Source organism: Vollenhovia emeryi, unplaced genomic scaffold (genome assembly GCF_000949405.1).
Source record: "Vollenhovia emeryi isolate VEMERY1.0 unplaced genomic scaffold, V.emery_V1.0 DF939144.1, whole genome shotgun sequence".
In the NCBI taxonomy this organism is placed as follows: Eukaryota; Metazoa; Arthropoda; class Insecta; order Hymenoptera; family Formicidae; genus Vollenhovia; species Vollenhovia emeryi.
Genome location: NW_011967222.1, coordinates 110,391 through 138,262, shown reverse-complemented (window position 1 = coordinate 138,262; position 27,872 = coordinate 110,391). Strand labels below are relative to the sequence as shown.

Genomic DNA, 27,872 nt, shown 5'->3' with positions numbered 1-27,872 from the left:
GGGATTGACGATTGTCCTCTAGCCAATGAGAGCAAAGCAGCCAGCGATTTAATCGACTCTCATTGGCTAGAGGACAGTCGTCAATCGCCAATCCCAATCCAATCCGCGTTTGCAATTGCTAGTCTGATTCGGCCTTTAGGTAGCGCAGAGCTCCGCTTCAATCGTACGGCGCGTTCCGCGGTAGAGAAAAATGATAGGGTCGAACAATCAGAAACGCCGGGCTTGCCTTTATTTGCGCGTGCAAAGACAACAAAGTGGCGTTCAATACAGATTGTTCTGTATGCGCGCGATACGATTGAATTATGTATAAATGTAAGTGGTTAACGTTCGGTTCTCATAGCGGGGCGAGCTCGCGATCGCGATTCAGCGCGGCGATACGTCCGACGTCGCGTCGGTGCTGAGGCGCGATTTGAGAATCGCTGACACCGCGCAGACGGGATCCACGTATTCGGGACGCGACTGGGGTCGGGCGCAACCATCGGTGCGCAGGGTCACGTGACGGTGGGTCGGGGTGGGCGCAGCCGGCGTCCGGTTGGCCGATGCCGCGATACGGATCCCCCATCCGGCGTCATGCGAACAAAGAGACGAGGCTACCCCGTCCACGGCTGCGAGCGCTGCCATTAGAAAGTCGTCGGCAGTCGATGAACGCGGGAACTCCGCGAATTGGATAGAGAGAGCGAGAGGGAGAGAGGCAAAGAGAGCTGGCCCGTTCGGTTCGTACGCGAGAAAGTTTATTCGGCCGCTCCGCCGGGACTCGATGCACAAAGAGGGAGGAGAGTGAGGAAAGGCTCGGACAGGCACCCCCCGATCGATTTTCGAGAGATCGACTCGACCGGCCGCAACTCGGATCGTCCCGTAGACCCCGAATCGGGCCCCGCCGAATCGCCGTGATCGATCCGGTGAAACGAAGCGCGACGGTGGTGCATCTCTCATCCGCGAACGGCGAGAGGGACTCGTCGCGAGGACGAGTCGATGACGCAAATTCGGAGGCAGCGAGGCGAGCACTGAGAATCGACGTGCGTGCGACGCTCGCCCGAGAGATCGATCGATCCCCCGCGTACATCAGTAACTGTGCGCCGGGTTGCATCCTCATCGACGAGGATTTCCGTGGGACGCTCCGGCGGTTAGCTGATCGCGCTGGAGGGTCGACGACGTACAACGAGCGCTATAGAGTGCTACGCAGCGACGTGGCGACGACGCCATTTTGTGGTGACTGGTACCGTGTGCTTCTTTCGGCATCAGCGCCGTCGAGCCTACTCATCGCCGCGCCGTGACCCGTGACACGCGCGTATTTCTGATCGCGTTCGTTAATAAGTGCAAAACGACGTGGAGCACTTTCGGCCTTTCGGAGCCTTGGATCGCGAGGGCAGCGACGGAGAGATAGACAGTGCTCGTGTACCTGAGCAGAATAAAGTGCGTCATCGGTGTGACTCCCATCTGCGCACCGTTAAACCCACCGCGGTAGAGAGAGAGAGAGAGAGAGGGGGAGGGAGAGAGACGTTCTGTTCGATTTTTCATCATCATCGACACCGTCGCCCTGGGTCTGACCCATCTTCGCCATCACTACTGACCATGAGATTAGAAATCCTGTCGGCGGCGGATTTTTTGGTGCACCTGCTGCGCCTGCAGGCGGGTCAGCTGTCGGATCGGCAATTGGAGATGTTCAAGTCATCGCTTACGGAGGTGCTGCGCCACCGTTACCGGGACCACTGGTTCCCGGACCGGCCGAATCGCGGGTCCGGCTACCGTTGCATACGCATCAACGGCAAAATGGACCCGGTGATCGCGCAGGCCGGCGCGAACGTCGGCCTGCTGCCGACGGTGCTGCACAGCCTGTTCCCCAGCGAGCTCACCATGTGGATCGACCCGTCGGAGGTGTCGTACAGGATCGGCGAGAACGGCTCCATCTGCGTGCTGTACGAGCGCACCGAGGCCGAGAGCGCGGAGGAGATCTCGCAGCAGCAGCACCAGCACCAGCATCAGCATCCGCACCATCACTCGCAGCAGCATCAGCAGGCGCCGACTATGCCGCCGCCGCCGCCGCCGCCGTTGCAGCAGCAGCAGCAACAGCAGCAATTCGAGAGCTGCAAGGACTCTCTCCTGCTGGAGCACACGCAATTCAGCGAGCAGATCGCCGCGTACGTCTCCAGCTGAATCGCCGGACTCGCCGCCGCGCTCACGTCCACGCTCTCGAAATGATCTACTAAGCGCACGTGCATCTCGTGATATGTGATATCCCGTGTGTTGCGTTGGACCGAGCAGGTCCGCGCGCTCAACCTTTCGTGGACTCCGAACGTGCGTGCGTCCTTCTCCTTGCGTTAATCTTCTATTATTTTGCCCTTTTCTCTCTCTCTCTCTCTCTCTCTCTCCCCCTCCGTTTTTTCCTCCCCTTCGTCGATACACCAAGAGTCTCGAGCGAAGAGTCGGTCCTCCTCCATCGCCGTCTTCTTCCTCCTTTCCCCCTCTCTCTCTCTCTTGTCTTCTACGGGAAAACGAAAATAAAAACAAACGGAGCACCATTAATCGTCCGTTGATCGTCTCGTCCCTCCGAGCGAGTTCCTGCTACACGGGGAGAGTCCATCCTTCGGGAGACGCGAGCTCGTCCACGCGCGCGTCGGTCGACTCGAACTCGACTCTAGTCTAGTCTCGCGCTTCCCGAGCCTCCTCTCGCGCACAGAAGAATCCCGCGAGTGCGTAAGAAACGGCACCTGCGTGACGAGCAACGTGTTCCCCGAGCGACTAGTCTGTGATTTAAACGCGTCCGATCGAGGAAGAACAAGAACGGAACGAGGGGCGAAGAGGAAAATCAGCTGTCCGTCGCGACGGAAGAGCGAAACGAGGGATGGAAAACTGATCGAAGCGCAGACCGGTCGGCTCCCGTTGATCCGACGCCGCTCTTCTCTCTCTCTCCTCAACTGTCATCGTTAACAGTCGCTCGTGCAAGGTCTCCTTCGCCGGAGAAGGATCTCGCGGCCGCGCCACAGCGAGAAACGGCGGAACGAACCCGGAGCTCTCTCTCAGCAGCCGACTAATTGATCTCAGCACACCTCCTCCACCCGCGTAAACCTCCGAGTGTCTCTCGTGACGACAGCAGCCACGCGAGGGAGGAACAACGAAGACCAGCCAGCCTCATCGCGCCCTTCCTCGAGGGAGTAAAGGAACCGCTCGTACATTTACACACGAGAAATACATACCCGAAAACACACCATTTCTCTGTCTCTCGCATCCTCTCGAATGACCAGCGTCTTTCTTCCACGCACCTTTCCGTTACCGTCGGATCTTGAATTGAGGTTCGTACACACCGACGAATATTTACGATTACGCGCAGCCGAGGAAACGGGACCGATCGCCCAGCGAATACCGCGGGACCGCGCAGAGAGAAGCGGATCGCCGTTTGTTTATCTCTCCGAAATTCTATCTAATACAAGCCCGCTGGTCGTCCAGTCACCCGGGGGTGCCGAGGAGAAAGCAGGCGTGGATCACGCCGGAAGGCATGTGCGATTAGATTCCAACAATTCTCGCGATGTATATAAACCTTTCCATTTCTCCATGTTTTCGCGTCGGTTTGTACGTTCGTCGAGTTCAGAACCCGCGAAGGAATGGGACGAGAAGTCGGTCGTCCCCCATTCTCATTGTCGACAATTTTTTTCGAACCTCGCACTGTCAATGCAGATTACCACCGAGCCACACACGCGCGCGCATACACACACACACACACACAAGATCCCCATGAATACATTCACACGAAACTAAAGACACGCACTGACGAATTTTGCACAAATGATAGCGATGGATTTCGCCGTGGATCGCGCGGCTATCGTGAGGTGACAAAATCGCCGGCCGTCGATTCATCGAATTTGGTCTTCGTTTCCCCGCGAATATCTGTAACGATAAGAGTACGTTGAATTCGCAGACGGCGCCGTCACGTCGCTTCCGATTATTCTGGGAGAATCGAGCGTAGGCAGATTCCCGCCGAGAGCGGCGGCGCGATAACAAGGCTCCAAATTCGATGTGAGCAATTGCGAATTTTACTCCTCGAGAACGGCTCTCGGTAAGGACGAGTCCTCGGCGTTTTGCGCTACCCCGATGACGATTCTCGACGGTACAATTCGCAAGTACAATTCGGTAGTTTGAATGTGCATACGCAACACACGGAACACCTCTGGACACACACACGTACAAATTTTTTCGCGAAAGCGCGTGAGTTATATGTAAATGTATATACATACATATATATTGTACATATACATAGTATGTGTATATATATGCATATATAAATATATATAAAAGCGTTATGTATGTAGAGCATTGTGTACATGCGCGGGGGCGAAGGAGGGAGATCGGTGGAGCCAGGTCGCCTCCGGGCGTGTACATAACCGACGAATTGTATATTATATCCTTCGCGTGAGAGAGAGAGAGAGGGGGAGATGGAAGAAAGCGGAGAAAACACGACGGACGTATAAAATTGCTGTGATTTTATCCACGGGAAGGCACCCGGGCGTGTTTTTATTATGGAGAGTCGGTCTCGGATAGTGAGTCGCTCGATGCGCGATTGCGAGTGTTTCTCCGCCGATGTTTCGGGAGTGACCGCGCGAGAGAGGGAATGATCGAATGCGTGTGCATGTATGGCGCTGTCCCGCTCCGGCAATAATAATCTAGCACGCTCGATTAATCACGCGTCTGCTTCGTGCCCTCGCGGCATCGAGATCTGTTCGATTACCGTTACTTGACGAACCGTACGGATTCGCGTTGATAATGTGAACAATATTCGCGCGGTTGACGGAATTATTTATCGGTGCTTTTTTCACCCGCGAAATTCAAACCCGATATTCCATTGCGCGTGAACGTTTCTGTTCAGTTTTCTTTTTATTTTTCGGTTACGCGGGAATGGAGGTGAGAGTTTATGAGTGCAAGAGTAAAGGAGTGTGTGTGTTGTGTGTGTGCGCGCGTTTGTGTGTACGGCGTTTGAATGACGAACGAAAGATCGAACGGCTGAGAGAGGGACGGGGAGGAGGGAAAGTGAGAAACTATCGTGTTCGGCGTCGAAACGAGAAAAGGCTCTGTTGTACGTAGCAATTATAGAAACCATGTCTGTGATTATACTAAGAATAGAGCGACAATATAAGCAATTTCCGTATATAACGACCTAAACGCGAGCGGCGTGTGCGCTTACTATACATACCGGTATGTAAATGGTACATATACTGTGTTATACATACACGTGCAAGAATTTTATCCGCGCTTCGTACGTTTTAATCGGGTCGCCGCCTTCGGAGTTAACAGACCCGCGTCTTTGCGTTCCGAGCGGTTTGTCCTCCTCTCGTGCGTCCGTAGAAATCGCGCGGAATCGAAATTGAGTAGCGTTTCATCGGAAGGGATCCACATATTCTCGCGAGCACATTGTCATCGAGAGCGAACGGTGCGAATTCGTTTAAAGCGTCGGGACTTAAGGCGACTCGTTTAAAATTGCTGAGCGCGCTTGCGAACGGCGGAAGGACAAAATCAACCTTACCTCGCTCATAATAAACCTGTCGGTCCTCTTCGGCTTTGACGTCATGTATCGAAGTAATCGCATCGCGACACGTACGTGCCGACGCTGCGTGTGTTGATTAACACCAACGCGATAAAGCGATCGATCCGGAAAAAGGCTTTCGTTGTTGCGAATCGCTATACATGACGTCAGAACGGAGGGGGGGGATTGTGCGATACGTGTCGGCGAGCACAAAAAGTGGAATAGATATTATCGTTTCCTTCAGTTCTTTTTACATATTGGGGAAACACATGCTCCGATCGTCCATATCAGTGGCTGTAGAACACCAGCGATCTCGAATATATAATCTGTCGAAAGTAGTGCGGGATGAAGTCGGAGAGAAAGTGTGAGAGCCGGGCGGTGAGATCTCCGCTGCGTCCTTCGATGATTATTTTCTTGTTGACGGCTGACAAGACACGTTCCTTTCCCTTTGTTTTTGGTTTCCACCGGTAAAGATCAAGAAGGGCGCGCTCGTCTGCGAGAATTATCCTATATATTTCTACATTATTCATTTGTTCCCACAAGCATGTATAAAAACCTATAAATATTGAATGCCAAGGGAGAGCAACAGAGAGCGAGAGAGAGAGAGAGAGAGAATAAGAGGATATGTTAGAGCGAGAAATGATAGAGGGAGAGAGAGAGAAAGGGAGTGGGGCGGAAGAGGAAAAAATGCGAGCGTATACATATTTACTTCGCGAATCAATTGTAATTAAACACGTACACACACGTATACACACACATATACATATATACATATATATATATATAGAGAGAGAGAGAAAAGAGAGAGAAAAAGAGAGACCTTCAGGAGGAATTTGTACAAATCCGCTGGGATAAATCACCAGCAAGTCTGTGATTTTAGCTTGGTTACTAATTCAGTATTTTTTTAAATAAAACGAGACAAAATCAAGATAAATCATAAAAAAAGAAACACGATTCGGCCCGCGAGAGAGGGGGGTAAGGGGAGTTCGCAAGGGAAGGGAGGAGAAAGTTTATGAAAGAGAGAGCGTGTGTGGTCAGACTGAATGAGAGTGTGTCTGTGTGTGTGTTTGTGGTTGAAATAAAGGAGCGAGGGAGCCAGGGTAGTGGAATCTTAGAATTAGAAGTTTACAATAAAATTATTTGTCTTAAAAATAAATTTCTTCAGGCAATTTCGCAATTCTTTGACTTGTTTTACAAAAAAAAACATAATGAATAGATCTTACTTACTTTACGATCGTTTTGCCTTTGTTCGAGGAAACGTGCAATTCAGATTATAATAACTCAAATCGCAATGATGTCATATCAATGTGACGACGTGCTCGAACGAATGAGAAAGGAGCGTGGCGTACCACACGTTAAAAACTCCTTTATCGTCGCGATAAAGAGAACAAGAATCGCTTCTCTAACTGTTTAGAGTGTCATTAACGCCACGTGGCACTAATCGCAATTAGCTGCTTTCCCTTTTAATCTTTGTCATTTCGCGCCCAGCGATGCAACAGAGAAGAAGACAATAAAGAATGTTAAATCTGAGCCGATTATCGTTGGTCAAACTGGCATCTTTTCATTGTTATTATAAAATTACGCTTTGAATCTAATTTACTGAATTAAATCGCAGTGAATCACGATTGATAATCTCTGGGTAATTTAAAGTCCGTCTCGAAGAATAAACGTATCGAGTGTCACGCTTCTCAAAAACTCGTCGTTGACCGTCGTTGGCATCAGTGACCTTTGTACTTCGACTTTCTGAATTTTTCTTCCCTGGCTGTGCGTGAGAAAGAATCCTGAATCGCGAAAGGAAGCGTAACTCTAGGGCCGGCTCTTCGTCGAGTGCTTTCCCTTTCTTTAGAGGAGTTATTTTTTTGTTTATGCGGACATTAGAAATGAGAAAGAGAAAGAAGGGGCGAATAAAAGGAAACCGATAGATTCTTGGTGCGGTAAAATTACAACGGGGGCTGGTAGTGAAAAGGGGAGGAAAAACATATGAAGAGAGAGGTAGAGAAAGAATGGATGGGTGAACGAACGAGCGAGTGAATGAAAGAGAAAATGAGGGGGAGAGAGAGAGAGCGTGAGGGGCTAGCAGGGGTGTTCAATTCGATCGAGATGGGTCACGGGTCCCACGATTGTGATGACAGTTTACTTATGTGAATACTGATTAGCGAACTCGTAGTGGTGTGTTTCGTTTAGCGTATTCGTTTAGCAACGTAGGGAGTGAGTGAGATAACAGCTACCTGTGGCCCCGCGAGATCCGAATTCGGCGACCCTGTCCAGCCTTGTGCATCGTTCGGAGAAGAACGAAGGAGGAGAGCGCGAATAAAAAGATCCATTCGTTTCTGTGCGTTGACTGCGAGCGAGACGCAAACTCGATGAATTCTGTATAAAATTCGCTTTACAAGTCTACATGCATGTCCATGAGTATATACACACACAAATACACACCAACATATACGTATACACGAATCGCGAATACTCGAGACACGATACATTACACACATACTCGAATCTGTAGACTCGTAGATTTACTATTAATTATAATGAATTATAATTATTATATCTATTATATCAATGTATAATTATATTTAGTTTTTAGGTTTATGATTATATTGGCTAATTATTTCCCGCTTGTACATACGCCGTGAAGCTCCAGAGAAAAAATTAAATCTTTAACAAAGAAAATCTATAATTTTTTCGACTGTTTTTGTACAGAGATAATAAAAACAAAAGGCCTCGTGCTTATGAAATTTCATGAATATAAAAAAAAAGAACATGTGTCCATCAATCTTCGCCGTCTATTATCCCCGATCACCTTACCAAGCGTGTACTGTTTCGTGCTGTTTGCGGTATAAGGTAGAAATATAAGAACGCCCTTGAATTTTTTCCATCAGCATAATTGACCGTAAACATCACATAAGATTCGACGTTTTCGGGTCTCCGGTCAACTCCGAGTAAATCAATTTTACCGTCTCCCAAATTTTATTCAGCATTATTGACAGACGTGCAATAAGCTCATCAAACATTTGATAATGAAGCAGTGCCACTTGCCAGCGAGAATTGCGAAATTCTTGGAATTATTTAAGACATTAGCACGTGTCGTATCTGATGTTTGTCAAATAAATTTTGCAAAAACGACGATTTCGCGAGTGAAATTGTTTACTTGCTGGATGCGAGGTTAAATATCGATGATTTATCGACAATTTCGACGAAGCGAGTCCATTTACATATGTCGCGCTATCGCGAACACTTGCAGAGCGATAAATAGAGCTTAATTTTTTTATGTGTCGGCGAACGCGAACAGGACTCGCCAGGATTACTTTTCAGTCGCGTTCGTGAGATTCTTAATATAGCCGTTCTTGGAAATGTTTCGATTGAGATAATATCAGAGAACACTTGTAGAATTAAAATTGCACGTCATACGCCAGAAATGTTTCTTATCACAGAGATACTGTTCTTAAACCTTCTATTAATCTCTCAAGTAATAAGAACTCTTGTGAAATTATTTGTTACATAGCGAGTGGAGAAACAGTTGCGACGTAAGAATCGGTTAAAAATCAAATGGGTCAAAACAAACCAAAACCAAACTCTGAGACTTAATTTAATTGCCGATTAATTAACGAGATAAATTAACGGCATATATTTATGGTTTTATTTAATCCGCGAGACGCGCGAATATTTCTCCCTGAAAAATCTCTTATTATTTGTGTTAATGGAAAGACGTGAGCGTTCGATCAGTCGAAGTTATAGAAAACAATTATAGTGCAATTTTGAATCTGTCGTCTTCATCACGAATGTAAAACTGGGCGGAAAAGCGGGGACAGAAGCCTTTTCTCTGCACGCTTTCTCGTGCGTTTATTTCAAATTTCTTGCTCCGATTATGACATTGTTTTCACGTTCTTTCAAGTTTTCTCGTGGAATGTTTAATTACTGAGCTGACGTATTGCGATGAGCGTACTAACAATAAGCGAACATTTATCGTGCACATTTCGCAATAAGAGGTTTAACAAAAATGAAAATTAACCGAGAGATAATTTGGCGTTACTCTCGACGGTTAATCGCCGATGGCTTAATCGAATCTCAAATTCTATGACGCAAAAGGCTGGAGAGGGATCGAAGTCTATATCGTTGCGACGCTATGAAGCGGAGGGAGTCGGGCGATGATGAGTAAATTCGATACGCGAGATTCATAGACCGCGTATTTTCAAGTTACGAGCGTCCGGCAAAACACTGGCCACGGATGAAGTACAAGCCGGTGAAATGAAACGAGGCGATGCCCACATCGGTGCTAAGATCGCAGAATCTGGTTCTTCTTGCTGCGTGCGCTCGAGTTACTCGCGACTATCAGCCACCGATGCGAATCAGCTGTTACAGCGTAACGACTGATGATTTCGCTGTTCCGATTTGAACACCGATCTTGTTGAGGCTACCGTTCTATGCTCGTCACGAACTTCCTGCATACTCGTACTCCACGGAATGGGAAAAGGTTAATGGACCGCCTAAAGGGCGCGCGTTACATCGTCGTCATAGTTGGCTTCCCTATGTTCGAGCGACTTGGTTCAACAACTTCAGCGGGCATTTTTTAAATTTCTCGAAGTCTCTAGCTTCTCGTCACGATGTGGAATACATAAATAGGAGACTGTCTCAAACGGCGAAGAAATCGAGGCGTGCGAATAACGGCAAATTGTTGCTCTCGAGGAAGAGGGAACCCGAAAGAAATAAGAAACCGCCGCCGCCGCCGTCGTCGTCGTCGTCGTCGTCGCTGTCGCCGTCGCCGTCGCCGTCACCGTCGTCGCCGTCGCTGCTGCCGCTACCGTAGTCACCGATGATGGTTGTCGTGGAGGTCAACGTCGGTTGTTGCCCCGGCCCTCTTGACGTCGCTTGGCCCGCTCGTCGGTTAGTGGTCCCCTTGTAAGTTAGAATTGCTGATTCTGTTCAGCACGAAGTTCCCTTCCTCCTCGACTTCGCCTCTCCCGCTCTCCTGCTCTCTTTCTCTCTCCACCACCCTGGGCATCCTCCGCCTCTTCCGCGCGACCTCCTCGCCGAGTTTGTTTCTCACCGAGGCTGCGTATCACACTTTGTTGCCTGCCAACCGCACGCCGTTCGGCAATGTTGCGTAATGCCTCGGAGAGACCATCGAGGTTGCACGACCGGCTGGACCGAGCTGGAGCGACAATAAACGATCCTCTGCGCGTTTGAGGGAAGAAGTCGGTGTCGCGCAGGTTTTCATCACTCGCGAACATCATCGAACACGTGCCGGTGTACGCACGATAGACCGTGTAAATGTAATAAGCTTTGTCTTTCATATTTTCCTAACGTTTGTCACCATTTCGTGCACGATCAGAGCCACTCGACTCGCCAATGCGACCGCGAGTCGCGAACGAAGAATGGACGATGCGTGAACGTAAGAAGCTAGCGATGCTCCGCGGCCAAAAGTGCAAAACTTTCCTCCTTGCAAGTCTTCCTTCCCGCTCATCCCTCTGTCATTAGCGGAGACTCTCGTTCTCGCTGTTTCGTTTATTTCAAAGGCGCGTCTTAATTGCGCTTATCGATTGCCGCGGCGAAGGGAACAGGGTTCTCCTTTCTTGTCATTCCGTCCACCTCTCCCTTTCCCTGATTCCCGTCCCTCCTTTCTCTCGTGCTCGCTCAATCACACGCTCCGCCTCTTATCACCGAACAACGGCGAGCCTCTTCCACCTTCCACCGTCGCCGCCGCCGCCGCTTTTTTCTCTTGCCTCGCTGCATATCCTTCTACCCCGGGACGCGGCGCATTGTCCCACGTTGAAGTGCACTCCGCTCGCAACTGCAACGTTCTTGCGCGACTTGCCGGGAAACGCCGCTCGGCAAATTGGCGAGTCCGACGTGTTTCAGCTCCACTCCAGACGAATCTCTTCGGGATTGTTCATCGGGCTGGACCAACAATCTCCCGTTGAAGTGTGCGCGGGAGGATCCCACGGGTTCCTTTACGCGTACGTATATAATTTATTTACCCTTTTCTCTCGCCACACCGCGCCTATAACGGCGAGATCGTTTAAAGAAAATAGCAAGTTCCTCTTTGCAGCTTACGCTCTTTTCCGCAAAGCAGCAAAGCGGGGCGAAATTGGGAAGTTTTAATTACCCCGCGACCGTACTTACGGGGTTAATCGGCCCAGGGAACACCGGCGGCTTTATAGTGCCCGGGAAGTTCGGTCCGCCCGCGGACATTAAACGCGGCGTTTCCAATTACGCTGCATGCATCTCGCGTCTCGTCAGTGTGCGCGGCCGACGTGTGCACGCGCGTGCAAACCTCTCCCGTTGATCCGCACGGAGTTTCGCAAGCCCGGCGGTCATTAACCTTACGCGAAAATGGATAAGACGGTTCGGTTCTGGCAACGTCGCCGCCGTACCTATAGAGACGCGCTGATATATATACCGGGTCGTACACATAAGTGCCATTAAAAGGTGCCGCGCGATACAGGCCGTTCCAGGTGTCGCCAGAGACCCTGTAATCAGAGACTGGCCGTGAGAGCTCGTCAAATTCCCGCGAGCGGGTGAGAAACATAGGCTGTCCCACTCTTCTACGATCGTAGAATCGCAGAGACCCCGTAATCAGAGACTGGCCGCGAGAGTTCGTCAAATTCCCGCGAGCGGGTGAGAAGCATATAGGCTATCCCACTCTTCTACGATCGTAGAATCGCGGAGACGCCGTAATCAGAGACTGGCCGTAAGAGTTCGTCAAATTCCCGCGAGTGGGAGGGAAACGTAGGCGCTGTCTCGCTCTCCTACGATCGTAGAATCTCGGATTACAGGGTCTCTACGATTGACGACAGGGTCTCTCGCAAGAATATGACGAACTCTTATGGCCAGTCTCTGATTACAGGGTCTCTAGGTGTCGCGTACTTTGCGCGCCGGGCACAGGGGACCGTTGGAGGCCCGCATTGCAGCAGGCCAGGGAACGCGTTCCCTTACGACGCGTGTACCGAAACAATAGTAACGAGCTCGGAAGGGATATTTGCGTCCCAGTTGGGTAAACGGTAATGACTCGCACGCGTAACGCTGTAATGAACAAACATTCTGCAGCGTCGGCTAAACTTCAGCGTGTACGCGGGATGCGTTTGCGCCGAACGTACCTAACGCCTGAGCTTCGACATATGACGAAGCGCGTATAATGAGATAACCGGCCTTGTAATGAGATTATCACTGTGCGCGACGCGCTACTGGCTCTCCTAAGGTAGCTCGGCGGCGACGGGAGACAATTATCTTTTAAACGCGCACGATCGTCGTGACGGTTAGGCTAACGGTACAAGATACGTTCTATTACTAGCCAACCAGTGGAAAATAACACCGCTATCGGTAATAAGTTCTAGCTTGCTCCAGTTTAAGGTCGTTATTAAAGACCTCCTCGCCGCTCGTAACGAGGCGGCCGATAAGGCTAGGTGCGTGATAATACACGACGATCGCCCGTCAATTGTTGCGTTTCGAAAATGTAATCGCGTTATAATCTACGCTGAGCCTCGTCATCGCGCACGGATTAACATTCTCCGTTCTTTGCGTCGTAATTCATCTCGCAATCGGAATATTGTTGGGTGATTTGCGATAGTCCCCCGGTTAGAATCAAGGCGCGGTATCAATAGTCTCAAATGAGGTACGATGATTTACGAAAGGCGATTTAAACGTCGATAGTATTTGCGTATCTTGATTTATGAATTATATTAGAGGCGAGAGAATAAGCGAGCGGTCTCTCGTAGCGATGTTGATGACGAAATGAACGAGACTCTATTCAGAAAGATTCACTCTACGGAATCACGACAATTTTATCGCGCGTAACTGAAGATCGCGTACGGCGGATAATTTTTCATTCACATTGCGACAACCTGTTGGGCGATATCGCGCGATAAACGTCTCTACGTCGCGATTATTTCCGCGCGGTATCATCGATTCGAGGGTGAGTTGCACTGAGAAAAGTGTACGTTTAAATATAATCGGATAATCCAATTTACATAATAACAAACGGATATATCCGATTAAATTGTGTATCCGACGAAAAATGTGATCGGTTTTTCAATCAAATCTCATCGGATAAATTTCATCGTAATATCCACAATTTAATCGGGAAATGTAATCGAAAAAATTAACCATCAGAAATATTATTTCATTGGTTTATCCGATGGAAATTTTTCTCAGTGATGGAATCACGACAATGTCGTCGCGCGTAACTGAAGATCGCGTACGGCGCATAATTTCATTTACATTGCGCATAATTTCATTCACATTGCGACAACCTATTGGGCGATATCGTGCGATAAACGTCTCTACGTCGCGATTATTTCCGCGCGGTATCATCGATTTGAGAATAAGTTGCACTGAGAAAAATGTACGTTTAAATATAATCGGATAATCCAATTACATAATAACAAACGGATATATCCGATTAAATTGTGTATCCGATGAAAAATGTGATCGGTTTTTCAATCAAATCTCATCGGATAAATTTCATCGTAATATCCACAGTTTAATCGGGAAATGTAATCGAAAAAATTAACCATCGTAAATATTATTTCATTGGTTTATCCGATGGAAATTTTTCTCAGTGATGGAATCACGACAATGTCATCGCGCGTAACTGAAGATCGCGTACGGCGCATAATTTTTTCATTCACATTGCGACAACCTATTGTGCGATATCGCGCGATAAACGTTTCTACGTCGCGATTCTTCCGCGCGGTATCATCGATTTGAGGGTAAGTTGCACTGAGGAAAAATGTCCGATTAAATATTATCGGATAATCCAATTATATAATAACAAACGGATATATCCGATTAAATTGTGTAACTGCATTTTATGGGATAAATTTCATCGGATGTTTCCATACACCTGAAAAAATTTCCGGATCCAATGCTATTACACTTGAATGTATCATAAAATAGGATCGATATAGCGCCAATCATATTTATTATAGAGAAAGGAATATTTTTGTCTTAAATGAAAAATTCTAAAATCTAGAATAAAATGACAGTATGTATTGTCTCTTGTCGAATATCGTTGTAAGATGGAGGGAAAATTTATTCTAAACGCAAGAATATATAAACTTACATTTAGGGGAATAAGAATTATTGATTTTATTTTGATACTGTCTTATTTTTATACTAAATGAGGTTGTGAGAAATAGAAATGCGTCAAGAACATTTTTGCTCTCGGTAACAGAAATCCTTTCTGAGGGTGTAACTTAATCGGAAAAATTAATTATCGTCGGAAACACAATTTACTTGGTTTTTCCAATGAAAATTTTCCCCAGTGTGGAAAAAACTTGCCCCCAGAAGTGCCTCTGGCTGAATTTTGGGCAATACATATTTGCATCCCGATGCCAACGTGCTCATTAACGATCGCTTTCGAAAGTTCGCGGTCGCAGTTCTCTTTTTATTACCGGCATAAATGACTTCATTCGCGTGACTCATCGTCTCGCGTCTAGCGTACAGAGTATACCATAAGCGTACTATAGCCGTGCGAGACGGTCACTGGAACCGCGCGACGTGGAACAGGCGATTTCGCGAGTTCTCGAAGCGCGACCAATCGGCAGTGTCGCTTTCCAGGCATCGGACGCACGACTCGAACCCTCCAGATGCTACTCCGGCTGTCAGGTCTGACAGTTTTAAGCGTCCGATTGCACAAGAACCACTTTATGGGCGTATTTTTACATTACCGCTCGAGGGACAGCGCGACAGGCTCGACGAGTCTATAAAATTCAACAGGTTATTCGTCAATAACCAGTAAATGGACGTTGTAGCCCCACGTTCAATAAAAATTAATATGTCTACCTGCGCTATCTAATATCATGTTTTCATTCGTTCCGAAACGTTTCTGACGAAATTCGCACGATCGATACGTCATCGAGAGAGCGATTCCTTTCTTTTCCCAGCCAGATATTTCGTAACCAATCGAATCACTCATCACGAGAGACATTTATTCGTCAGAGTGTAATAGCGCGCGTCACTTTACGATGAGTAACAGCGTAACGCGATTCTATAACGCGGCATCACCGGGCGAGCAAGGTTCGCGATAACTAAGTATTCTTCATTAGTACAGTATTCTTCATTAATGCCTGGACCTCAGTTTTACTAGGATTCACATTTTCATCATCTTTATTCCCATCGATGAGGCTGTAGTTCACACAGCTTCTATAGACGTCTGTAGTAGTACTTTTTTTTTAAAGGGCTTACAACACTCTGGAGCTCAAAAGGAAGTCAATTTTCGGTGATTTTTTTTCAGGAATATGATAAACGCAACTGAAAATCTGTCTATTACCATTTATTCTCTATACATTGAGGTATAAAAGAAATTTTTATAAATTTTTTCCTGAACAAAATGGCAGCGCCAGACCCTTGGATCCAAAACGCGGAAGTCGCCCCACGGGCGGAAGCGAAGCTCCCTCACCCTTTGAATAAAAATCCAAGGATTTTAAAAAATATATAACATTTTCTTTCGAACTACGTACGGATTTTGCGATAAGTTGAAAATTTTGGTTTTGATAAACACTTTTGTGCGAAATTTTTTAGCGGAAGATCAAACTTTTTTTCTAACACGCACCATTTTTACAAAAACGGTATTTCGCAATTTCCGTACGTAGTTTTATAGCAAATGTTATATATTTTTAAAAAATCTTTGGTTTTTGTTCCAGCTCAAAGGGTGAGGGAGCTTCGTTTCCGCAAAGTTAGCTTTTTTGGGGGGGCTCTAGAGTATTGTGATCCCTTAAGTTTACTCTTTTGTGGGAACGCCTTTCAACCGTCAGGTTATATCAGCGTGATATTTCTAAAAATTTCCTCACGTTCATATGCTTAATCTTGATTAAACACTGAATCCAACGCTAGGCGCTTGAACACCTTCGAGCGCTGAAGTTTCGAAATTTCTACGCGGGACGAGGGCCAGGATCGAACCGAGGACCCTACGATTAGTGCGGTAGTGCATACATACAGCCCAGAACTCGTCGTATAGATGAGAAAAATGATAATAAAAGTGCAGGTCCAGGCATTAATGAATAAGACTGTACACGAGTGATATTTTTCTCTTTGTGTATATCAAGCGATTCGTTGAATCGTACATTTATGCCTACTATAGGCAAGTCTCTTTTCTTCGTCGAGAGACAACGATGTCCGTGTTGTATCTTAACGTCTGTCACGCGGTCGCAATTACGTGGTCATTGGCAGCGGGTAATTACGTCACTAGAGGCAGAAAGGCTTCGAACGGCTGTCTGGAAGGCGAGGCGGTTTCTAGTGTGAGAAATTCGTATTCCTGAATAAGGAATTTACGTAACGCAAAGCGGTAAGGCTGGTAAGACAAACGGCGGGGCGCGCGCCGCTATTTTACACAAATTCGTTTCGCGAATCTAGCGCGGGAGAAAGCGTTGCCTCCGCTGACCATTTCATTAGCATTGTACATGCGTGACGACATGTCAGTAGAGATTGTATGACTGCGCTCCCAGCTTACGGCAAGGAACGAAGACTGTTATACTCGCAATTCCGTTTCCGTGGTACAATGTTTAAGGAAAGGAACATGTATTTCCGACGCCGATCGAACACGAACGCGTATTTCCGCCGATCAGGACGCGATCCTGCTGGGGTTAAGGCCAAACCCTCGGCGATTGGTCTTCCGTGAAGGCTAATATCGACGGCGGTGACGGCCGATCGCGATCTCCGGAGCGTTGCGACATTCCATCGCGCAATCTTGATAGCGGATCGAAATCGATCGGTCGACTTTTGAAATTTCCACGATTGCACGGCAATATAAAACGCCGCGGCGGCCTTTGGCTCGACTTTCACCGGTTACCAGAGGCGAGCGATTTTTCTTCGACGATCTCCGCTACCGGTCGACAAAGTCGAGCTTAAGGAAATGTCATGGCTGCGCAAATCTTGACCGACTTGATATCTCGCACGGTCGCGTATTACGTCAGCGTGGATATACATCTAACAAAGATATCGAATTGCGACGCAAAAACTTTTCCGATTCGCAACTGCCTCGTCGATCGAGGCGATGAGTTGTGTTATGTGCGCCAATCTCTCATTCTAGAACCTCAGCGGCGAGCGTCCGGTTAACGTTAACCGCCCGTTCAGTTTTACAGAATAGAATCTAGATTCCAAGATCCAACTTCGAAACTTGTAACCGAGGGGTAAACTGCTGAACAAAATCATGCACACCGATGCCTACTAATGCCCACTGGGCATTACTTTATCTTACTTTATCTTATTTTATCCTTATAATGCCCCAGCAAGGCCTAATGCCCCAAAAATGCCCAGTGATGCCCAGTAATGCCGCAAATCTGTACACCACAATGCCCCCAGCGGTTTACCCCTCGCTTTTAAGTGAATGTCGTCGATTCCAAGTGTTTTTTCATATCCTTAAAAAAATAGTCACGCGGAGAAAAATGTTCGATCAAGTATAATCGGATAATCTAATTATAGTACATGATAACAAGCGGATATGTTCAATTAAATTATGGACATATGCGATGAAAAATACGATCGATTTTCAATCAAATTTCATCAGATATATATCCGTAATTTAATCGGAAAATTCAACCATCGGAAACACCGTTTAATTGGTTTATTCGATAGAAGTGTTTCTCAGTGCATCTTAAGTGACATTTAGCTAATCTTAATAGCTGATCAAATAGTCTTCTTCGATTACAACATTTAATTCTTCAGTGATTGGCAATCTCGTCGACAAGTTTTAACGGTCGGTTGAAGTTAACAAACGTTGGAAAATAGTCTTGGATATTTCCAGGTTCCTTAGACGAACAAATTTCGTTATTGCTTGGGAATACAACGCTATTGTCTCGACTTTCTTAATTGCTTCTTATATTCTCTTTCTAAACGTTCAACGCCGATCGTAACAATTGGTGTGGGAACACGTATCTTAAGATAATACTATTGGCAAAGAGACTTGCCAAAATTTTTTCGCAAAATTACAGAAAATATTGACGAAGCATTTTTTCGTCTGCTTACAGGTGTGACGGCACACGTTGATGAGAAACGGCGAAACGTTACATCCGAAGCCCCATCATGTTTTTCTTAGAAACGACGGCTGCTTCCGCCGGAGAGCCGAGGGAAGAGTCCTCGTTCGATTCCGAGACGAGTTTACCCCTTACGGCGCTCGTTGCGGAAGATGCGATTTACAGAGGCGAAGGAAACGCCAATATCGTTATCGCGCTGCCGCACGTAAGTCGTTAATCACATATTTTCCTATTTTTGTATACTTGGCATATCGCGCCTCGAGGTGTTTGCGCAAAAGTATTTTATGAACCATTTGCCCGATTGAGAAATAATCGACACACTCGAAATCTCAATTATTGTCCCCTCTCTAACTCGCGTAGGGCCAGTTTCGCAAATATCGGTTAACTGCAGGGTTCAGTCGACTCCCCATCTTTTTCCATCTTACTATTTAAGAGGAGACAGAGAATCAAAACCTTCGGTTGGCAGTTAACCGATGTTTGTGAAACTGGCCCTTACCGTTCTTTTACGCGAATCTCATCGAGGAGCCCTTGAGAATCATTCATTCCCTTGAAGAGCTGCACGATCCCGCAACCAAGTAAGACAAAGCCTGGATAAACTCGGAAATGTCTACTTTGCTCTCGCGGATCTCGCTGCATCGCGACGTGTCCGGTCTCTCTTCTTGATCTTATTATTGAACTGCCGTCCGCAACTTTGTTAGTTGATCCTCTTTTCGGTGTCCTCGTTGATTTACAATTCAATTCCTTTCGTTCATTTCGAGTGAGACTCTGTAATCATCTCCGAAGCGCTTCTTAATAAAAGTAATTTTTTTTTTAGATTTGCATTCGACGCACGAATGAAAGTATTAACGGCACAGTTTACTTTTACATATGTACGCAAATACGTTACACTCCTCTAAGTGGATTAATTTCTTTACGAAGCTTTACAAATGCATAAGTACAGCATTGAAGAGAAAAACGAAGAAGCCCGTCTTAATATCTGCGCGATGCTGCTAAATGCTGTTCATAGCGAATAGCGAATTGCGTAAATGCAATAGATTAAGATGCAAATGCGTAAAAACATGCATACTCGCTGGTAACACAAAAAATGCCGATCGCGAATGAAAGGAGGAAGGAGGGCGTTTCAAGCCTCTCCCACGATAATCGATCGTACGAGTTGTCTTGTCAACAGATAAGAACACACGTAATTTCTTTGCGCGGTTTTCGCACGAAAGTCCCAGGGAGTTATCGTCGTGCGATAATAATAACTTACAATTAGCAAGAACGGCCTCGAATACAGTTCGAGGAAAAACACACGTTGGTTGTTAACGCGCTTATTATTAATAACGTAATTATTGCAAGAGAAAAAGATGATTGAGATTCTCGCTGTTCGTGTTGCGTGATTCCGCATCGCGAACATTTTTTACGAGAATGCCGTATCGCGACACGCCGTTGAAATCTGCAGACGAGGAGAGACGCGAACAGTACGGGATAGTCTGTACCATACTAGTATGCCCACTCTGTCATTTGTTTTGTTTTGCGCCGATCCTTTCTGCGCATCCGCCATTATTTTGATGTGGCCAATGAGACGGATGTTATATATGTGTGGTAGTTGTATATGCAGTAGTGTGACAGCGTGAAGGGATTTCATACTAAAGTAATGGCGGAATATCACACTCTGGCAAAAAATTTGTTTTAAGTAAATAGATCTACTTAAATTTTTTTATACTGAAGTAAATATTTATTCTATGTATATATATGCCTGTATATGTCTATGGGACCGACAGAGAGTGGGTGTACTATTGCAGTTATACTACGGTCTGGGCCACTTCTGATTGGCTGACACTGCGCATCCACCAGATGACTTCATCTTGTATCTTTACACCATGGTCCGTACGAAGCACCTTAAATCCTACGTGCGTGGTATCTTTCCGGCACACTCTGTAATTAACGAATAATTATTAACTGCGCGACCAATCGAGAAATGTGTTTTAATAATGTACGAGCGACAATTGCGGTTCTTCGCGGCGGTAAGGGACGCGTCGGCCGATCTCGCGTGGGCGCAGCCGCGGCGTATTTCTTTAGAACGCGGACAAACGATCCATAAGCATAAATAATTTCGTTTAATTGCTCACGACGTCCGCGCCCGACCGCGCTCTAGTCTTATCTCTGCCGTTTATTTATGCGGATCGCGTCGTCACCGCCGTCACAGGAAATGCATTTTTTTTTTCACGCGCGTCTCCTCAGGTGCGCATTTCGCGGGATTGGATACGGTTGGATCGCGATACGCCGAGCGAACGCGCCCGTCGTTTCCATCCGATGCATCACGGACTTTATCGCGGATCGATAATAATCGTAAGCGTGTATGCGTGCGGGCGCGCATATGCGCTCAACTTGTGTGACTTGGACTGAATTACCGTTATCGTATGTCGCGATGGATATACGCGGTCTTTCGAAAAATCATAATTGCTACATTGGGAAAAGAGAACTCATCGGAAATTACGTACTCATGGGTAGAACATATGTAGTTTGTGCGATTCGTATTTTCCCTTATTTTTACTTGTTTTATGATCGCGAACCTTCGGTGCTCGGATCAAATATTAAGCAGAAAACTGAACTTTTGTTTAGCATAACAACATCTAGGCGGATTTAACAGACGCTTCTATAATAATGTTGATAACAGACTCCGATTAAGTTTCTACTACGTGATCTTTCCTGTTGCACGCGGACAACGCCTCATCTCTAGAGATGTGCGAATTAAGGATTCTTCATGTCGAATCAAATCATATCGAATTTCGTTTTCATTTTCGCCACTAAATCGGAGCAAATCGAATCAAATCAAATTGTTGAAATATAATTTTCAATTACGATAGAATTATTATTAGATTGAATTTTTACACGTAGATGACAATGATTTGATGTAGGAAAATACTACACATACAATATAAATTCATTTTAAGGTAAAAAGACATTTAAATAAATATTTAATATAAAATGATGTACTTTATTTAATGTTGCAGTAACTGAAGCAACTAGACGAAAGATCATGGGTAAATTATTAAAATACTATAATAGCATTCAGTAACATTATTCAATTCTGTACATAGTAATCGAAACAAAATCATGGATTCATTTATTATTGATATACCCCTTGGCTTGGATCTAAAAGCGAGGATCACGTTTCTATTTACTCTATTACTATCTATTCTCTACACTCTATTCTATCTACTCTACTACTTAGCCGCTCAGTAAGCGGTTGTAACATTATTACTTATTGACGGGAAATACGATTCTATAATATACGTCTCTTTTAGCTCTTCCTTGCTTTTTTTCAACTAACATCTCTCCTACCATCTCTCAGAAGCTGAGGGAAATTATTTTTCGTACAGCCCATCGGTGAGATCATTGCATTTTAATTTACTTTAACTTGTGACAAACAGATTCCTCGCTACAATGTTAATCTCAGAGTGACGCTACGATTTTTCGGACGAATATGTATGTGTAACTCCTCCGATTTACAAGTTTTTAAATGATATTTTTACAGCATAACATATTACGGTAGGGTTTTCGTTGATATTTTAACTCGCCGGAGGTCCTGTGAGGAGGATATATAAAACGAGATGATATTTTTTCCGTTTACGTTTCACTGCGTGGCCGACTGGTAATACGAGGGTGGGTTGAAAAGTTTTGAGCCGCGACATGAAGATGATATTACTTGTCGTCGCCACTTCGGTACTGCGACTGTACATGCTTTGAAGGATACCTCTGAAAATTTCAGCCATTTTGGACTCTCAGTTGTCGTACGACAGTCGTGTTTGTGTCAGCGAACGCTAGTACTTTCGTAAGCATGGAAAAAATCGAATATCGGGCCAAAATTCACGAATTGCAGTTCGAACTGATTGACCGCCCCCCCCCCCCGTATTCACCAGATCTAGCCCCGAGTGACTTTTCTCTGTTTCCTAAACTCGAAGTTTGGCTCGGAGGACAGAAATTTTCATCGAACGAGCAGGTCATAGCGACCTATCGATGCTATTTTGCAGAGCAAAACGCCAACTATTATTTGAACGGGTTAAAGCGGTTGGAGCATCGCTGGATTAAGTGTATTGACTTAAGCCTGGTTTCACCAACGTTAACTTTAAGCTTAGCTTAATTCGTTCTTTGTCTCTTTCTAAAGCAACAGTTGGAAAGAGACAAAGAACGAATTAAGCTAACAATGGATCAGCTTAGTCGACCTTAACTGGCACTTGTTTAATAAATTAAAAATAAAAAATATAACGTGCGACATTTCGACCACGGGTTTGGGTCCTTATCAGGCACAAATTCTAAAAGGGAGCAAATCAATAATCGGAGTCACACGCTTGTCATAGATACAAATAAAATGACAAATAAAAATTAAAAATTAAAACTAATTGTACAAAAGTAATGTGTAAAATGGGACGCAATCAAATGTCACGTGTACAATAAAAGATATGGTTTGTCAAGTGGATAACGTAACTAACTCTCTTGAAATTAAATCTTCGACCAGTCACTTACCTTAAAAATTAATCGAGTCATTGCAATATGTAATTGAACGGTAAAAAATTATAACAAAGTTGAGTCGTGATTGTACAATTAACGGCACAAAATAAAATATGTACAATATATTTTTTATTTTTAATTCATTAAACAAGTGCCAGTTAGGTTCGACTAAACTGATCCATTGTTATTTATTACTGGCAACCTAAAGAGATTATCATGTTTGAATTAAACTAAGTTTAAAATTAAGTGACGTTGGTGAAACCGAGCCTTAAAAGGAGACTATGTCGAAAAATAAAAGTCAGTTTGACCGAGAAAAAGTTGTTTCCACGTCAGGCTCAAAACTTTTCAATCCTCCTTCGTATTTACTATAAAATTAACGATATAGGTGAGTAATTCCACGTCAACCGGGCCACTCGTCTGCCCAGAACAGCAATTACCTGTCCATACGGACGCTTTTTGGATCCGCCATTACGTATCTTAATTTTTAGCGTTCGAAAGTTTATTGTTAAGTAAATTTTGCACCTCCGAAAAAATTGTTTAATTGTAATCTGTTCCGGGCAGACGGGTGGCCCGGTTTACGTGGAACGACTCAGGTGTTACGATTCGGATTCGAACTGTCTAGATTGGAAATTTTGAAATAGTGAAAATTTGAGTCGGACCGAATCTCGCCCGGAATAGTTGGCACAGCTCTACTCATCGTGTGTCACGCGACCACCGTGCAAGTCGATGACAACAATGCGTACCACCTCGCAACTCTTGATCTCCGTTTCGCACCGTCGGCCGTTAACTCGTTGCGCTCGTCGGCGAGTTTGTCGAACTTGCATACTTGTCAGCTTCATCATGGCCGCTAGTGCGGATAAAAGAAAGTGGATCGACGCTGCTCTTTCAGATATCCTGTCGAGATCTCTTAAAGTATCGACGATATCGGCAATATCAAGAGAATGTACCGGCACGCCGCGCCGGTCACGGTGCGTTAAAAGTTTCCAAGCATGGAATTCTCTACTGAATAAGCATTAAACAAGCATACGCATCGCTAATCGCAAATTCGTCCGGTTTGTAGTGGTAGGATGTACCAACTTCTTCTCCTCCTCTTCGCATATCCTCTTCGTTTTCTTTTCTCTCTTTCGTCACGTATTTCCTCTTCACGTAGCGACCTTAACCCGCGCGTTGAGTCATCCTCACCGTAGGTTTATAATTTTATTACGTGACTCGGCTGCATCGACTCGGAGGGACTTATCGGTGGCACGAAGGGAAGACGAGCGCACAGAGTGAAAAAAAAAGAAGAAAAAGACCCACGAGAGCGCGAGTGCGCCTCGAGAGTTTAGTTCTCCTCGGAGCACTCGGCATTCCAATACTGTTTATAAATGAAAGTTCAATGCGCATTTTTTCGTCTCTTCAATCCTCGATGGCTCTCGACTTGAAGGGACCGTCGATATGTCTATCGACGGTCCCTCGGTTCTCGCGATTCTCGGAAGGAGAGTTCTTCGGGCGCGTTTTGTCGGCGCCGACTGTCACCCGTGAGCGCATTGGCATCGGGCGGGCGAGTAAATTAAGCCGTTAACCGCGACACCAGCCGCGCAAGAGCAAAGCGTCGTTAGACCCCGTTGATATGCCCGTGAACGTTTCGTTATCTTCCTGCGCGCCGCCGCGTTTATCGGCAACCGACGGTTTTACGACGGCTCTAACGAGTCCGCGCGTGTGTTCGAATCGTTCTCCCGACTCGTTCTTCTTCCAACCTAGCACAATGTTAGTAACCTGGTTTCCTAGCGATAGCCGTTCTGCTCGATATCCGACCGCGATACGTGCCACGTACGACCAGTTTTCCTAGTAATGGCGAAGGATTCTTCCCTCAGAGTCTCTCGCTCTCTCTCTCTCCCTCTCTCTCGTTCTCTTTCACTCGCTGAGCTACGCGAGGGGATTCATTGCGCAAAGCGCGAATGTATAATTGAAATTTAGACGAGGCTTTATCTTTTGAGGCAGCCTCGACGAGAGCATTACGAAGGCTCATTCATCAGCGTGAGGGGAATCATCGTTGGCAGACCGCGAGTTTCGAGAACTTTGATCACGCGATGTACGCGGGTTCGATCCAACGCAATCCTTCTCTCCCGCGCGACGCCATCGGTTGAATCACATCTCGACTATCTCAGACTCTTCGTGATCACAGGGATTACATTATTTTCTAAACGCACGCCGATGGCGACGTCTCATTGGCGGTTGTTACGCGCGGCCAGCGTATCCTGGTCTACTCTAGCTTGGGACCTTGACGTTGCTACAATCGGTGGGTTATTATAGCGTCCCGCGAAACGCTGTTTTCTGTTCGCCTAGTCGCGTACGCAATCGCCGTGCATTCGTGGCGCACAGCCTCTAATCGGCCAGAAATTGCAGTTCGATACGGCTGCATGCGTGCGTATACGACGAATTATCGTCGCGCCGTTAACAATGTGGAATCAAACAGACGGAAGGATTATTCAATTCGAGCTTTACCGTCGGCCGAAGGAAACTAGGTCGGTCGGCGAGCTTGATATTCACGTGTTGCGATGTGATCGGGGTCGATAGTACGTATCGATCGGATGTAAAACTCCATTCGCTCGGGTCCTGTTCTTCCCGTACGCGTCCGCTCGCAACAACCGTTCGGCCTGTCACCCGGAGCCGTTCCCCACGTCTCGCTCTTCAAGGTGCGGATAATTGTGCGCGCGGCCTATCTCTGCCTAATCAGTCATAGATCGCGGCCCGATGCGCGTGCACACGGCTCCGCACCAGCGATCGTCACGCCATTGGACGTGTTGCAGCTAGCCTGGAGGAAAGAGGGCTCGGAGGGTGGGAGCGAGCCGAAGGATAGAAAGGGAAGAAAAGGGTTGTACGTAGACGCGGAAGAGGGAGCGAGCGGGATGCGGCGGTAACCACGAAGCGCGACTCTCCTCGCGCGCGAGAGGGAGATGGAGCGAGCGAGAGAGAGAGAGAGAGAGAGAGAGAGGGGGGGAGAGAGGGAGAGAGAGAGAGAGAGGGAGGGAGGGAGGGAGGGAGGGAGAGGAGAGAGAGAGAGAGACTGGGGCTTATGGGAGAGCGGGTTAAAGAGAGAGAAAGAGGGACCATTAACCGTTGGCCGTTGACCTCCCGGTTGACGCGGCGGGGATGTACGAGCGGGTGGTGGAAGAAAGGAGGGCACTGAAGTGGGGACCGGCCGACCGATCGATTCTCCGCGCGCCTCAGAACTGTGCTGGCGATCGCCAGGTGATGAATGGTCGGCCGTCGATCGATGGATGGCTTCGGAGCGATTTGTAATTAATACGCTTCCACGGTTCTTCCGAGAGTTCCGGGGGTCGTCGACCCTTACCTACGTGTCCGCTGGACAGTCGCGGTATGAAACTCCCTCGGAAAAGAGTAATCGTTTGTTTTCGCTCTCCTTGTTCCCTTTTTTTTCGCAGCGGTACATCCTTCTCGATAATAAACATCAGCCGTTCGATCTTTGTTATTACCTTCTCTTGCCGCCCTGCTGCTCTTGACGCTCGTCGCTTCGCGCGAGAACGTGCAGGCAGGTCGAGACGAAACGTTTCCGCGCTGGACGCGCGTACTCGGGGAAAATGAAGACAGTTAGCAACCCATTTTGGGGCCCACAATTAGTAATCGAATTGTTTGGATTGTTCGTAACAGTCTACTCTGGAAAAAATGTTGACCGTTTTTAAGTTGTAGCCGAGCAACTTAACATTTCGGTTAGTGCCTCTTAAGTGAAAATTATCTTGGCTAGAGACCCTGTAATCGGAGTCTGGCCATAAGAGAATTCCTGCGAGTGAGAGAGAAACATAGGCTATCTCACTCTTCTCAATCGTAACAATAAACTCTTCTCAATCGTAACAATAAACAGCTGACTCACACTATTATCAAACCTCGTGCAATGTGCGGTTATATTTTCGGTTACGTCTCGATCTGATGGCAGCTTAAAGAGAGATAGTGAGATATTCGTACTGCCCTCTCTCTTGTTGGATTTGACTAAACATGGCGGACAACTCTGTTGGCCAGGCTCTGATTAGAGGGTCTCTATATAAGTGAGATCACGATAGCCCGGCATATAAGGTACCCCGTCACGGGCCGGGACGGTTCTTTCGGGACAATCAGCAGAATGAGCGAAACTGCACTGAGAGACCCGTTTTGTTGAATAAAACGATACAATTTGATTGAATCATTTTGTTGACTGAACTCGTTTAGTGGAATATTGCAAAAGGATTCCGTGCGTGCTCACTGAGCCAAATTTGTGTGTTGACGTAACCAAATTTTCCAACTAAAGTCTTTTTTTGTTGTGTCAACTGAAAGATTTGCTTGCTCATATCCAAACGAGAAATTCAGTTGAGTCAACGAAACTTTGTTTCATTCAACAAAACGGGTCTCCCGGTGTATTATAGACGAATAAAACGATCGGGACGTGGTCGCTGAAGTACAGTCTCGATTTATTCACGGTGAGATTGATAATGGGATCGCCGATGAGGGCCCCGCGCGTCCACCGCGAGACTCGTCGCGGCGCGGAATTTTTGGCGGGGGAATTAACGCGCTTCGCGCGCATTATGCGGTGTAGCTGCAGGCACGACGTCGTTCCGGCTTTGTTGAGGTCTCCGCGTGATCCCGTGTCCGATCTGTCGCGAGCGGAGAACGGGAGAACGGGTCATGTTGAATTTAATGAGATCGTACGCGCGCTGGACACGGTTCGCCGAAGCGGGCATCCGGTCTCTTCCCGGTCCCCGCCCGCCCCCTCCCCCGTCTCGCCCCGCGTGTTGCGCTGAATCGAAACGAATCGGCGTCGATATCGATTTCCTGCTCCGTTTCTATGTTTGGACGCGCTTTCCGTTTGTGCGTTCCAACGATGCGCGAGGTTTCCGATCTAATCCGGACTCTCTCTCTCTCTC

General features: G+C 46.7%; 2 protein-coding genes across 4 annotated transcripts in view; both read left to right on the top strand.

The window, feature by feature from the left end:
* Positions 1–27,872, top strand: part of LOC105566452 (inositol-pentakisphosphate 2-kinase) — a 111,754-nt gene that overhangs the window by 59,152 nt on the left and 24,730 nt on the right. Inside the window, exons 1-2 of one of the 3 annotated variants that reach the window (XM_012020465.1) lie at positions 11,455–11,469; positions 18,478–18,688. The exons of 1 other annotated variant lie outside the window; for it this stretch is intronic. In XM_012020465.1, coding sequence (XP_011875855.1) covers positions 18,533–18,688 — 156 coding nt within the window. In that variant the 5' untranslated portion in view covers positions 11,455–11,469; positions 18,478–18,532. Of the gene's footprint in view, positions 1–11,454; positions 11,470–18,477; positions 18,689–27,872 lie in introns of those variants that run through there. One more of the 3 variants, XM_012020464.1, reaches the window with a different exon arrangement.
* On the top strand, positions 88–8,271 carry LOC105566451 (protein BTG2-like). Its single transcript, XM_012020463.1, has one exon. The coding sequence runs from the start codon at positions 1,573–1,575 to the stop codon at positions 2,152–2,154; it is 582 nt and encodes a 193-aa protein (XP_011875853.1). The 5' UTR covers positions 88–1,572; the 3' UTR covers positions 2,155–8,271.

Coding starts and splice junctions, on each gene's coding strand:
- LOC105566451 (XM_012020463.1), top strand. CDS start 1,573: ATGAGATTAGAAATCCTGTCGGCGGCGGATTTTTTGGTGCACCTGCTG.